This window comes from Cololabis saira, chromosome 17 (assembly GCF_033807715.1).
Source record: "Cololabis saira isolate AMF1-May2022 chromosome 17, fColSai1.1, whole genome shotgun sequence".
In the NCBI taxonomy this organism is placed as follows: Eukaryota; Metazoa; Chordata; class Actinopteri; order Beloniformes; family Belonidae; genus Cololabis; species Cololabis saira.
The window spans coordinates 39,853,232-39,868,148 of NC_084603.1; the positions used below are offsets into that span (position 1 = coordinate 39,853,232).

The 14,917-nt window shown below is 43.5% G+C and overlaps 1 protein-coding gene across 1 annotated transcript in view; it reads right to left on the reverse strand.

Moving 5' to 3' along the window:
- Positions 1–7,195, reverse strand: part of si:dkey-191g9.5 (rap1 GTPase-GDP dissociation stimulator 1-B) — a 40,345-nt gene extending 33,150 nt beyond the window's left edge. The window contains exons 1-2 of the mRNA XM_061745339.1: positions 7,045–7,195; positions 2,543–2,647 (exon numbers count right to left, since the gene is read on the reverse strand). Coding sequence (XP_061601323.1) covers positions 2,543–2,647; positions 7,045–7,057 — 118 coding nt within the window. The 5' untranslated portion in view covers positions 7,058–7,195. The remainder of the gene's footprint in view (positions 1–2,542; positions 2,648–7,044) is intronic.
- Between the last annotated feature and the right edge of the window lie 7,722 nt (positions 7,196–14,917).

The window sequence follows — 14,917 nt, forward strand, 5'->3', positions numbered from 1 at the left end:
AAAGGTAAGAAGAGACAACCAGAAAACGTTGGCATTCAACTCGCAGGGACGGGACAGCGGCCCATGTCAAAGGCCCATCAGCAGCGCCCTGATACTGAAACGTACAGTTATGGCACTTTTCCACTAGCACCTACTCGGCTTTACTCTACTCATCTCAGCTCGAGTCAACTCGGCCAAGTTTCTTTTACATAACAATTCACCTGGATGAGAAATAGGAGGTTGGAGTGAAGCTGCTGTGACGTATTTGATTGTGTTATCTAAAGGAAGAAGACAACAACACTAAAGATGTAGAACCTGGAGGAGATGATAGATGTGCTGCTGGGTCTGTGGCTTGTGTTTGATACCAAGTTAAAAAATGTGAGTGAGAGAAACTTCAAGCAGCAACGCTTTTTTTTTGTTAGTTTGTCTCTGTGCTGCTGAAAAGTCAGCTGGAGCCGTGAGCAGCTATGAAGAGACAGAACTCCTGGTAGATCTGGTCGTTCCTTATCTCCCGTCTACATCCCTTTTTAATTCTCTCCTCAGCACCAGGTTTATATAATACATATACAGGACTGTCTCGGAAAATTAGAATATTGTGATAAAGTTCTTTATTTTCTGTAATGCAATTAAAAAAACAAAAATGTCATACATTCTGGATTCATTACAAATCAACTGAAATATTGCAAGCCTTTTATTATTTTAATATTGCTGATTATGGTTTACAGTTTAAGATTAAGATTCCCAGAATATTCAAATTTTTTTAGATAGGATATTTGAGTTTTCTTAAGCTGTAAGCCATAATCAGCAATATTAAAATAATAAAAGGCTTGAAATATTTCAGTTGATTTGTAATGAATCCAGAATGTATGACATTTTTGCATTACAGAAAATAAAGGACTTTATAACAATATTCTAATTTTCTGAGACAGTCCTGTATTATAACATCTGCACCTCAGAGTTGGATCATGAAACAGACTTCTGCTGCCATTGCTGGTCGAATAAAATGATCAAGAAGCTGCAAGTCGCTCTTTCTCTGATTTCCTCCTCCTGACTCAGACGTCTGACTCCAACCCCCCGACCAATCGGTGGCCTGTAGTGTGATGATGTCAGATACAGCCGACTCAGCAGCTTAGAACCTCGGCAGAATAGTTACAGAAAAGTATCAACTCGGCACGTTAGACCCCTAGTGGGAAAGAACCAAACCGAGGCGAGTGGAGTCGGGCTGAGTAGGTACTAGTGGAAAACCGCCATTAGGGTCCATATTATCCTCCCTCTCGACTGACTCGCCTTGACTGGCTTGATTCTTCTTCTCTACACTCCACCTGGCTGTTCAGTCGGCAGTTTATCGCCCTTTAGACATCCCACCTGTAATCCCTGAAGCTACACCTGGAGCTAACAGAACCCTGTTCCTCTTCTGATCTGCACTCTCAGCGTCCCGGCAAGAACCCTTACTCCAGGGAGACAAGAGGCACAGAAAACCCAGAGGATGGAGGGACAGGTATACTTGTATTAAATGTAACTAGAATATTTAAGGATTGAAGAACTTGTAATTAAAGCCAAAAAGCAGAAGCAGCGTGTGAATAATTAAGTCCAGCCTTTCTGCTTCCTGGGGAATTAGGAGGGTAAGTAGCAGCCGAGCACTGCTAATCAGAAGCATGCATGAGGAGTGATCAGCAGGCATTAGTGCCTCTAGAAAAGCACTCATTCCGCCGATTTGAAGCAGCTGCTGTAGTTGATCAGTTTGTAAAGAGTTATAAGACAATTTACAAATTATTTAAGTTCAACATTTTACGGGGAAAAAGATTGTTTACGTGCGGAAAACTACGGTGGCCGACGAGGGCCAAACACACTGCAACGGCCTAATGCGTCTCATTTAAGGAAAACGGCTTCAAGTACAGAAACCATTCAAATTCACAAACTCAAAACGAGGTAAAAAAAGAGGAACGTGGTGCAAATGAAAAAACGTGCTGCAAAAAACAAAGACAAATGCAGCATCATCAAACGCTGCAAATAGAGAAACGATGCAAAGCACAAAACGATATAAAACAAGAAACCATCTTCAAAAGAAAAACGCTTCATAACCGGTCACTACAACGGGAAGTGCTGTAACGTTAACAGGTGCTTTATGTCAATCTCTAATCATGATCTTATCTTATTAATATTATGTGCAGCCTTGTATCGTCTGGTGTTAAATATAATAAAGAAACGTCTCGTAATGTGCAGCGTTGTACAGTGATATAAACATCACATTACCGTTCCCGCTGTATGTTTAAACCATGGATGTAAACACTGTGGTTCAGTCAGCTGAGAGCGCCCCCTGCAGGTTTGGAGCACTTCTGGTTGTAGTGACCGGTTATGAAGCGTTTTCTTCCCTGTCATTACAAATACACTCGTAAAACTAGATGTTTTGTTGTAGTTTGATTGTAATCCACAGTGATTAAGACCATGGAAGCAGACAACAGATTAACAAACTCAAGCTCAGTCCAATCTAGCCATGTTGACGTCCTCAAAAGTTTTGAACCCACAACTGCGCGTTCATGTGCTGGTGTGTTATGTGACTTACTCTTTTCCAGCAGTGCAGTCAACACTGTATCCAGATGAGGCTTTAGCTCCTCCTCGATCAGGTCTGTGCTCACACTGATGGCTTCTAAAGCCTCACTTAGCGAGTCTGCAACACATAAAAACATAAAACCAGCTCATTCTTAAACAGGCAAACTTAAGCAGACCACAGAAACCAGGATGGAGCTGAGGTCAGGTACGGACATCGATCATGACGACTGGGACGCTGCTCATGAGGAGCATCAGCCGTCTGGCAGGGAGCAGCAAAGGGTCTTGGGGAGACAGTTGTAACCAGGAATGCAGCTACAGGCTGCAGCTTTTAGCTGATATGCATGTCCTGAGTATTTGGTGGTGGAGGGTACGTTTCCTGACACGTGTTCAGAACGATGCAAATCATTGAGCGCATGGGCAGACGTCCATCAGGACAGCACCAGGACAGTAGTCCCCAATGTCGAAGAATAATATAAAATCCAGTTCAGAAGTCCGCTGTGGTGTAGTGAGTTTTATTCAGTAAGCCGGCGGGGAGCAGACCTACGCAGAGCGTGTCTGGGTTGGTGTGCTGACCTAGAGTGGTTTGAAATCATGTCTTTTATACAGTAAGTTGAAAGCACAAAAGGCAGGAATAAACGAGCCAAAGGTGAGAGACAAAAGGCAATTTACAGTCAGATGTGATCTGTGGCCAAATACCGTTATCGGGCATTTGGCATGACTGTCACTAAGTTGTAAATTACCCCATAGGGTGTTCTTGTGATTCAAGTCTGTGGCCAAATGAGTTGGTATTAACATATCAGTCAGTCAGGAACTTCGTCATATGGCATTCCCGTGGTTCAAGTGTTTGTTGAGGTGAGTTCAAAGGTGTCGGCCCTGCAGGGGGTAGGAAGCTGGAGTTTCACGTCAGCCACGGTATCGCCATGCCTCATCACCAATAGAGATCACGTCCGACCTGCCAGGTCTCCAACACATCCTCTCCTGTTGTTGCCGATACAAAGAGCCCATCTAGAACAGTATCCGGTGCTCCTTTTATAGGCTGTGACATTCACATGAAAGTGATGTAAAACGCTTGGAGTTACGAACTACGAGTTCTGCTGCCAAAAGCCATCTGTCTTTGTCAAAATTAAGGTAGAGAAAGAAATGCTTCATGTTGTGTATAAAAACCTTCACTGGACAGTTCAAGAAGCAGCTGAGGACGTTACTCTGGACGGCATCGGCCAAGTTGTCATCCCTGGTTCTGAATGTTTACCATGAATCTTTACCAAATCAGAACTGTACTGGAGCTGAGAAAATGTGACTGGAGGTGTCAGGTTAGCTGAAACTCTGACGCCAGCTTACATTAGCTTAACTAGGGCCATGCAACCCAGGACACAATGTCTTTTACTCCTATAGAGGAATTGAAGCTCCGTTGCAGCCACTTGTGAGGCCACTACACGGACAGATACAGTGAAGAGAGCCCTGCAGATGGTAATTAGTGTCACTAATCCCTGGAGAGTCGGACTAAAATAGCCTGAGTAGAGGTGGCTATTCAACTGGATCACAATGCGCTACGTCAGGATCTAACCCCACGTCCTTGTGCGAGTTTGTGGACTAGAACATGTGTGTATGTGAGAGAGTGGGCGAGTGATTTCCTCGTCAGCCTCACTGAGCTCTTCCAGGGAGTCTCCAGGGACCTGGAGACAGCTGCTACCTCTGTGCTGCACGTGCACAAACGTGCAGGCATGTGTGCTTACCATAGCCTCACGGCCTAATCCAATTCATTTAACTGCCACTTATTTTGTTTCAGAGGACGGTTGGTTCATCTCTAATCTTTTTCAAGCCGCAGTTTGATTATGGCATTTTTGTTTAAAAAGATAAATCATGTCCATCATGTTTGTCCACCAGTGTCTGAGAAGAGACCCCCCCCCTTGTAACTCTGCCGGGGAGACACCAAGGTGTTCCCCGGCCAGATAAGAGGTATAATCCCTCCAGGGCCCTGGGTCCGCCCTGAGATCTCCCTCTAATGAGACAGAATTAGAATCTGGTCTTCCAGCCTTTCAATGTATTTATTGAAAGTGATTTGATTGTATTTGTGTGTCCTTGCTGATGTTCCCTGATCCACATGGTAACTATGGTAGCTTACATGCGTAGAGCTGATGTAAACGAGCCGACAGGGAGGGTGGTGAACTGTCTTGTCTTTTGTCACAAATGGTTTAGAGGAGTGATTCCCAACCCTGGTCTTCGAGCCCCCCCCCCCCCTTTCCTGCATGTTTTAGATGCTACCCACCGTGATACAAGTACCTGTGTCATTAACAGAGTTGTGCAGACCGTGGTGACAAGCTAATGAGGACCATTAATTAGAATCAGGAGCCGTGCCGCAAATATTATCCAGTTACAAGAAAGCACGCGAGATGGAGGAAGGTACCGCGTACTGCTTTCTTTCTGCATCCGTCAATGAACAGTTGACGCCATCGTCTTGGTCCGCTGTAGCCAAACCACAGGTCAGTTGCGATCACTCTGAACGTGTCACTTCCTGTCCGTGGTGGTTGTTGCTTGTGTTATGTTGGGACTAATCATTCATATCATGACACATCTGTTCCAGTGGGGAGTGCATTGGAAACCACCTCCAAATGTGGTTTGAATCATCTATCCATCCATTATCTATACCCGCTTTATCCTTTGCAGGGTCAGGGGGGTCTGCTGGAGCCTATCCCAGCTACTTTCAGGCGAGAGACAGGGGTTCTCCAGTCCATCACAGGGCCACATATATACAAACAACCAGACACACTCACACCTACGGGCAATTTAGAATCATCGATTAACCTACTACGCATGTTTTTGGACTGGAGGAAACCGGAGTAACCGGAGGGAACCCACGCGGGGAGAACACGCAAACTCCACACAGAAAGGCCCTGCCGGGCCAAGGAGTCAAACCGGGGACCTTCTCGCTTGGAGGCAACAGTGCTAACCACCAAGCCATCGTGCTGCCCTGGTTTGAATACGTTTTGGAAAAGGTTGTGGGGGATTTAGACTGTCAACAAGTCAATCTAGATTCTTTCTGCTAAGAACCGGATTTGGAGCTGACAGTCTGAACAAGACATCCCAACCAGACGCCCAGATGTGGAGGAGCAGTGACTTACTCCGAGGTCCTCACCCTGTCTCCGGCTTAGTAAAGTCACCCTTCAGAGAGAGTTTGTTTCAAGAACGTGTGTGTGCTTAACGGTGTTGGTATCGTTACATCAACCGGCCATAACATATTCACAGTGACAGATAACGTGAGTGAACACAGTGGTCTGCTAGGAAAACCTGCCATCACATAAGCATCACTTTGGCACAGGGCCCTGGATAGCTCAGTGGGTTGAGCGGGCGCCATTTGTAGAGGCTATAGTCCTCATGTGGGCAACCCAGGTTCGAGTCCCGGCCTGTTCCTCTATACCAAGGGTCAGCAACCCGCGGCTCTTTAGCGCCGCCCTAGTGGCTCCTGGAGCTTTTTCAAAAATGTTTGACCTTTTAATTTCCGTTTTTTTTTCTCTTTTTTTCTTCTTTTTTCTTTTTTTCTTCATTTTTTCAGTTTTTTCTCTTTTTTTCTTCCTTTTTCCTTTCCTTTTTAATCTCGACATTTTGACTTTTTCTCGACATTTCGACTTTTTTCTCAACATTTTGACTTTTTTCTCAACATTTCGACTATTTCCTCGACATTTCGACTTTTTTCACAAAATTTTGACTTTTTTCTCAACATTTCGACTTTTTTCTCAAGATTGTACTTCAACATTAATCTCGACATTTCGACTTTTTTCTCGACATTTTGCCTTTCGCCATTTGCCTTCATTCTAATACAAGACTTTTCATTTTTTGCGTCTCCAGACATATTTGTTTTTTGTGTTTTTGGTCCAATATGGCTCTTTCAACATTTTTGGTTGCCGACCCCTGCTCTATACTGCAATGCCCCCCCTCCCCCATTTTATGTATTGAAAGGTCACCAAACTCTCAAGATCCACAGAGACCCCACCCCACAACCCACTGAGCCCAAAGGATCTATGGTCATCCTGGGACCAGACAGTTCACCACGATCTCTGTCCAGATTCTGTCCAGAACCTGATAGATCAGAGCTGTTTTGGGAGCGGGAGGAGGGTGTGCTGAGCACCGAGGAGCAGGTGAACGTGTTGTTGTGGCTGATCAGCATACAGGGAGTGTTTGGGTCAGAGCTTCAGATCAGCTGGGAGACAGAGACAGGCACAGACGGCGGCTCGGATCAGGACCGGTCGTAGGGTACAACACGTAACGCAGCTGATTATGGGATCAAATCCATGAATCATCCATCTATCCATCTATCTATCTATCTATCTATCTATCTATCTATCTATCTATCTATCTATCTATCTATCTATCTATCTATCTATCTATCTATCTATCTATCTATCTATCTATCTATCTATCTATCTATCTATCTATCTATCTATGTACGTACAGACATGTATACAGGACGTCTCTATGCAGATATTCATACATGCAGGAGGATGCTGTAGAGCTACTCACCCGCGTCTGTCATGGCTGCTGGTCGCCTCTACTCTACTGGCTCACTCCCTCTACCTGCTGGCTCTGTGTTGGTGTGTGTGTGTGTGTGTGATGGAGATTGTGTGTGTGCCCAGTACCACTTGCTCTTCTCTCCTTCTTAATCCCATTTTCCGACTCTCTCTCTCCTTGTCTTGGTGCTTATCTCTCTCTCTCTCACTCTCTCTCTCCTACTCCTACTGCGCATGCCCGCTCACTCTCCTCTCTCTCTCTCTCTCTCTCTCTCTCCCTCTTTTTCTTTCTCTGAATTCACACATCCATTTCTACAATCATTTTCTATTTCAACCGTATACTTATAGTGTGTTTATTTTTCCTGTCAACGTGTCCAGTGAACTTGTTAACCGGTAGATTTAGCTGGAAACAGCTGACGGCAGCTCTGCAGAAATGTCGCCGGGTTTCTGCAAAGGAGGTGAGAGCAGAGCTAACTTTGATTGACAGATGGTGGGCGTGTTCCCACCGGCCTCCGGCAACATGGCCGTGGCCCCGTATGAAGAAAAACAGGCTTCAAACCGCTTTCAGAGAGCAGTGGGTCACCTGACCTGATGCTTCGTCCATTGTTTTATACAGTCAAAGGCTGCGTCCGAAATCCCACACTTCCACCCTAATGAGTAGCAAAATGAGTGTGTGAGGTTTTTTAGTGCGTCCGAAACATTAGAACGTACTCAATAGTATGTACTATCCATACTCATTCCGGAGAAATTTTTTAGTGTGGATTGATGGACTCTAGCTGAGCAGAAACTTCCCACAATGCAATGCAGCGGTGTTTGGTTGCTAAGTGATACGTGTATGTCATAAGTATAATATTAAGTATAATAATATTATTATATAATATTAATATTATTATATTCGTATTTAATAATATTATATGTCATCTGGTTTCGGCCAGAATGAACGGGAAATAGCGGAGCGGTGCTGCTACTGCTGCTGTGACAGGTTACCATGGTAACAACCCCCCCCGCCTCCCTACAGCAGGAAGTGACGTGTGCGCCGAACGTCCAAATTAATGCACACTAGTGATATTTACTCAAAAGTGTGCCGAATTTAAGTATACTTTTTAGTATATACTTTTTAGCATGGCATTTCGGACGCACCGTATGACAGGGCTCGGCAACCCGTGGCTCCAGAGCGGCTCTTTAGCGCCGCCCTAGTGGCTCCCTGGAGCGTTTTCAAAAATGTTTGACCTTTTTTTTCCTTTTTTTTCCTTATTTTTTTCTTTTTTCTTCTTTTTTTCTCTTTTTTTTCCTTTTTTTCCCTTTTTCTTTTTTTCTTCTATTTTTCCTTTTTTTCTTCCTTTTTCCTTTCCTTTTTAATCTCGATATTTCGACTTTTTTCTGGACATTTTGACTTTTTTCTCGACATTTCGACTTTTGTCTCAAGATTGTACTTCAACATTAATCTTGAAATTTCGACTTTTTTCTTGACATTTCAACTTTTTTCTCGACATTTCGACTTTTTTCTCGAAGTGCATAATTAAAAAAAAAAAAATATATAGATACATGCAGCATGTGTTGCATTCATTCTAAGGCTTATACAAGACTTTTCATTTTTTGCGGCTCCAGACATATTTGCAACATTTTGGGTTGCCGACTCCTGGTCTATGAGATTCAGGTGCATGTACGGTATCAGTACAGTAAATAAAAGTTCTGCGTTCATTTAACCGTTTCTGCAGTCATTCTAATAATATAATGCCTGATTTTATTTTTCCTTGAAAAGTAAGAAATTCTCTTATTTCTGTATCTCCCCAATTCAGCATGGTTAAATTGTTAATCAAATCAAATCAAATCAAACTTTATTTATATAGCACTTTTCATACAAATAATGAAACACAAAGTGCTTAACAGAAAAAAAAACAAGAAAAGCAAATAAACATAAAACATAACCCCCCCCCCCCCCCCCCCCCCCCCCCCCCGCAGACACAAGCACACTACAATTCACCTAAATTACACACACAGACACGCACGCAGACACATGGTGCAGACATGGCTAGGCACAGAGGATCCAGGTGACGAAACGGTAACAGGGAGCTGTCCACGCCAGGAAGTCTCATAGCCCGCAGCTACAAGGGGGGGGGGGGCCCACAGAGACCATCCCGGCCCGGACGGAAAGAGGAGTCCGCACCACAGCGGTGAAGCCGTGGTGCAGAGCTCCACAACCATCCAGGCCAGAACCACCCCCAGGACGACCCCCTGCAGGCCAGAGTCACTCCCAGCATGGAGGCTCCCCATGAGGAAACACTGGAGCTAAAAGCTACAAGAAAGCAGGATAAAATACACTAAAGGAGTTTATAAAAAACATAAAAACATAAAACATACAAACATAAAATCCTAAAAGTATGTCTAGAAAGTAAGACATTAAAAACTAAAATAATAAGACAGTAAAATGTATAAAATAGACCATAAATAACAACTAAAATATTTAGATAAAACATTGAGATTAAACAAAAATAAAATACGATAAGAAAGGATAAACTAAATATAAAACAGAGCAGTAAGATTCAATAAAAATAAGGGTGAGCATAAGAAATGTAAAAGAGTTAAATGATTAAGAGCAAGTGAATAAGAATAATGATGCGTGGTGCAGACAAAATGTTCCCTTCTTCTTCAGTGTCTCACGGTGGCTTCAGTTGTTAGAAATCCTCACACTTCTCAGTTACGGGGAGGGGGCACGGCCCTTGCACACACAAGCAGCCTTTTTTACACCTTCTTGTTTATGCCAGGAGGTGGAAAAAAGAGGTGATCAGTTTTTACACCTTTCCAGAAACAGGCACCGAGACTGGAAAAGGGGGAAAAGTTCCATAAAGACCTCATGTCTGAACTCACACCCCGGTTGGGGGTAAATTAGTGAGCAGTCAGCACTCACCCTGCAGCTCTTGATAACTGATGCTGATTTATTACTATATGTCTGATTTTTCTTTGTTTTTTTGTTGCCAAGTTGGGTACATCATCTTTTAAAGTGACCAGCATCAGCACTTACTGTATGTTGGTTGCCAGCTGGGCAGTGGCGTCAATTCAGTCAAAGCTAAGGTGTGGCAAGGTTACGAGTCACAGAACTGAACTAGAGTATCAATCATGCCCAGCAAACACTCATCACAGAAGTTTATGTAGCTTATCTGTGTGGTCAAGAATATTAGAACTTTTTCAAATACAGTCACGCTCACATCCTGCTAACGTAACTACGAACATACACTTTAACCCTTGTACTGTCTTCGGGTCAAAATGACCTCATTCTCATGTCCTTCTTTCCTCCTGCTCTCTCCTTCCTTCTCCCTTACTTCTTTCTTTCCTCCCTTCCTTACTTCTTTTCTCTCTTCCTTCCTTCTTTTCTCCCCTCATACGTTCTTTCCTTGTTTTCTCCTTTCCTTCCTTCCTTCCTTCTTTTCTCCCTTCCTTCCCTCTTTTTTCCCTTCATTCCTTCTTTCCTCCCTTCCTTCTTTTCTCCCTTCCTTCCTCCCTTCTTTTCTCCCTTCCTTCCTTCCTTCTTTTCTCCCTTCCTTCCTTCCTTCTTTCCTCCCTTCCTTCCTTCCTTCCTTCTTTCCTCCCTTCCTTCCTTCTTTCCTCCCTTCCTTCCTTACTTCCTTCCTTCCTTCTTTCCTCCCTTCCTTCCTTCTTTTCTCCCTTCCTTCTTTTTTCCCTTCCTTCTTTTTTCCCTTCCTTCCTTCCTTCCTTCCTTCCTTCCTTCTTTTCTCCCTTCCTTCCTTCTTTCCTCCCTTCCTTCCTTCCTTCTTTCCTCCCTTCCTTCCTTCTTTTTTCCCTTCCTTCTTTTCTCCCTTCCTTCCTTCCTTCTTTTCTCCCTTCCTTCTTTTATCCCTTCCTTCCTTCCTTCCTTCCTTCTTTTCTCCCTTCCTTCTTTCCTCCCTTCCTTCCTTCCTTCCTTCCTTCTTTCCTCCCTTCCTTCCTTCTTTTTTCCCTTCCTTCTTTTTTCCCTTCCTTCCTTCCTTCCTTCCTTCCTTCCTTCCTTCCTTCCTTCCTTCCTTCCTTCTTTTCTCCCTTCCTTCCTTCTTTCCTCCCTTCCTTCCTTCTTTCCTCCCTTCCTTCCTTCTTTTTTCCCTTCCTTCTTTTCTCCCTTCCTTCCTTCCTTCCTTCCTTCTTTTCTCCCTTCCTTCTTTTATCCCTTCCTTCCTTCCTTCCTTCCTTCCATCTTTTCTCCCTTCCTTCCTTCCTTCTTTTCTCCCTTCCTTCCTTTCTCCCTTCCTTCCTTCCTTCTTTTCTCCCTTCCTTCCTTCCTTCTTTCCTCCCTTCCTTCCTTCCTTCCTTCCTTCCTTCCTTCCTTCCTTCCTTCCTTCTTTCCTCCCTTCTTCCCTTCCTCCTTCCTTGACCCAGAGACAGCACAAGGGTTAACAACATGTTGATCAATTCAGCCAATGCACTTTTACACAATACACATCCGTTTATCACATTTCAAGATATGAGGAGGGGGGGGGTACAAGTGCTGGGAAAGATAATACCTAGTGAAATCCATCATGTTGTTCTGACTTGCATTTGTAGTTATTTTATATGTATTAGATAATAGAATAATCAAAACAAATAGACACAAAGTAACTCCATAAAGTGTGGCAGCTGCCATACCTTGCCATAACCAGTTGACGCCCCTGCAGCTGCACACAGCACACACGGTAGATGGAAACAGATGGAGAAGAAGACGAGTCACTTTAGTAAATTGAATCACAGAAAGTCAGAGTCTGCTTCGTTGTCCTTGATGTTGTGACTGTGAGCAGTACAACAAAAGATATCATCCATTGCTTTTTGAAACATTTTTGTACGTTAGCAAAGGATAAGGCATATTTTGAAGCTAAAAAGAAGATAACATTCCCACCTGTGATTATGTTAGTGTTTAAAAACACCTGAGTTACTGAGCTACTGCCAAAGAGGGTTTCAGATGAGGACTGCCGTCTCTGTGAGGAAAACAATCCTGCAAAACAAGGAGTAAGCGTATTGTACCACATTTATAGTTGTTTTAAGAGGAGAGCCCCATTACTGGTACCCACGTTTTCTGTTCAGCACTGTAGCCAGGCTGACAAAGAGTCACAACTCTGTTGAGCCGTGCATTCCTGCAGCTCTCAGTAGTGAAGACTTTATGAGCTTCTTTAACAGTAAAATCAGCAAAATTAGAGAAGAAATCAACCAGTGGGAGGAACTGCAGGTCAGGATGTCAGCAGACATCATCCAGACATCCACACAGACAGGTGGAAGCAGCAGTGGGATGATCAGAGGGGGGTGCAGGTCAGCATGCAGCTCAGGTTTTACAGGCGGATACATATTTGCATAAGATACAATGATTGGTGGTTTAGACTCTCCGTTTGTGGGAGCCCAGGCTGGTCCCAGCCTCTCTTCATCTCCTCTCCTTCGGCCGACCTCTGGATACAACATCCTGAGATAAAACCTAATCAGCATCCCTCACTCCTCCTCTGACTCTGCGCTGTATTTCTCCCACCAACCTACAACCTTGAGCTGATAAATCTAGGATGTGCAGGGTGTGTGTGTGAGTTTGTGTGTGTGTGTGTGTGTGTGTGTGTGTGTGTGTGTGTGTGTGTGTGTGTGTGTAGCAGAACGCAACAAATGTTATGGCTTGTCTCCTATCTCATTTCTCAGCCTCTCATCTTTTCACATCTTTTTCACACTTGTTCCTACAACACAATTCAATCTGTTTGATAAAAGTAAATAGAATGATGATAATGTAAAGAGTTGCTTTCAGGAATGAGTCCTGGAGTTGTGGAGGTTGAGTCACATGATGCCTCCGTCTTAGATTTACTCTTGTTTGGTCCAGTAAAGTCTTTATTTAGTAAAGGAGGTCATCATATTCCATTTTCGCAGAGGTGGACAGAGTACTCGACCCCAGTACTTGAGTAAGAGTACAAATACTACTGGTCAAAATTTACTCCGTTACAAGTAAAAGTAGCTCAGTCAAAATATTACTCGAGTAAGAGTAGAAAAGTACTTGCTTTTAAAGGTACTCAAGTATCCAAAAGTAAATGCTTTTAAATTTACTTTAAGTAAAAGTAAGAGTAAGAGTAAGAGTAAATTTCTTATTTTCCACATCAGTAAATTACTATATTTTCTCTAAATTAATTGTTGCGGCTCTGTCTTGACAAACGCAGGCTACTTTGGCGTTATCGTTTTGAGGAGGCTTGACGTATTTCCGCTTTACGTACATCCCAGTGGAGAGCGTGCACTGTGATAGGTCTCCTCCTTTGACAAAAACAGCTTGTGTCCAATAGGATTTTAGGGAAGAAGAAAAAAGAGCAGACCTGAAAGTAACGAGTACTTTTCAGCCTTCCTAGAAATTTACTCGAGTAAAAGTAAAAATATTTGTCTTGGAAATGTATTCAAGTAATACGTACCAAAGAAATCTAATACTTAAGTAAAGTACAAATCCTCTGGATATGTACTTAAGTACAGTGCTCAAGTAAATTTACTCCGTTACTGTCCACCACTGCATTTTGGTAACTGATAAATGGGAGTTGTTTGGGTGGGAGGGAGGGAGGGAGGCGTTCAGCCCTTCTGATCCACGCTGGCCACCAGGGGGCAGTGACGCGCCAGTGGGCTGTTCACCGGTCACTGCAGCTCAAGAAGAAGAAGAAGAAGAAGAAGAAGAAGAAGAAGCAGCAGCAGCAGCAGCAAATAGCTGTATTGGAAAGTATACAATCAACAACAACTTGCAGAGAAGATTTACTCATAGATATTTATCATAGTTTATAAGAATACACAGATGTGGCATAGACGTACAGTTCTGTTGAGTACCAGCACATGAGGGAGTAACAGGGAATAAGGGTGCAGATAAATTAGCAAAAATGGCACTGCAAAAGGAAATAGCAATACCAGTTCCACCAGGAAAAGGAGAAGGTAAAGCAGTAATAAAGAAGAAAGGAATGGAAATATGGCATAAAAGGTGGGAGGAAGATCAGAAAGGACAGGAATATCACAAAATACAAAAGTCTATCATAACAAAGAATTATACAGAAAGGAACAGAAGGAGGAAATAGTCATAACAAGACTCAGACTGGAACACACAGGATTAAATGGCACTTTGTATGTTATGGGAAAAAGGGACGGAGATAAGTGTGAGAACTGTGGAGTAAAAGAAAACAGTGGAAACCACCAGAAAGGCACTGATTCATTTCTTAAAAGGAGCATGAGGCTCCTTTTAAGAAATGAGACTCTCTAGCGCCACCCTTCACCACGACGGCCGTCGGGGGTACTGCAGACAACAGTGAAGCCGGTGTTGTGCCGTATTCAGCACCCCTGCCGGGAAAAGCACCCCCTCGGGTAAATAACCATTTACCCGATTTTTGTTATCTGTGACTGTGATTGTGGGAAAGTATGACTATTGTGGAATCCATGAGCGCATTTAAACATGAATCATTAACACAAAACTGGACGCTAAACAGAACGTGACACGGAATGAGAATATAATTTTTGTCATTGTGTGTACGTTGTCATTTGTAGTAAATTAAACATGAGCATTTAGTCCTTTTTGATATTTACTCGTGAATAAGAGATCTGTGGGTAATATATGTCCGTTTGGTAGTAGTTTATAGCGTCCTCTCCACATGCGCATTCCCGCGACGAGGGGGTGCTTTTCACGGCAGGGGTGCTGAATACGGCACAACACCGGCACGGGAGAACGGGGAGAACGTGCATGCAGCGTCATGTGACTTCACATCCACAGGACAGCGCGGGAAAATTCCGGCCCAGCACTGCAGCACATTTTGCAGCACACAGCCTGTTCAAGGCAACGCAGAGATACACTAGAGGGCTCATTCTTTTTGGTTTGGAACGCTTCATCTGACATTATTACCAGAAAACTTAAAACGTATACGAATTTTTTTCATAAATCCTGC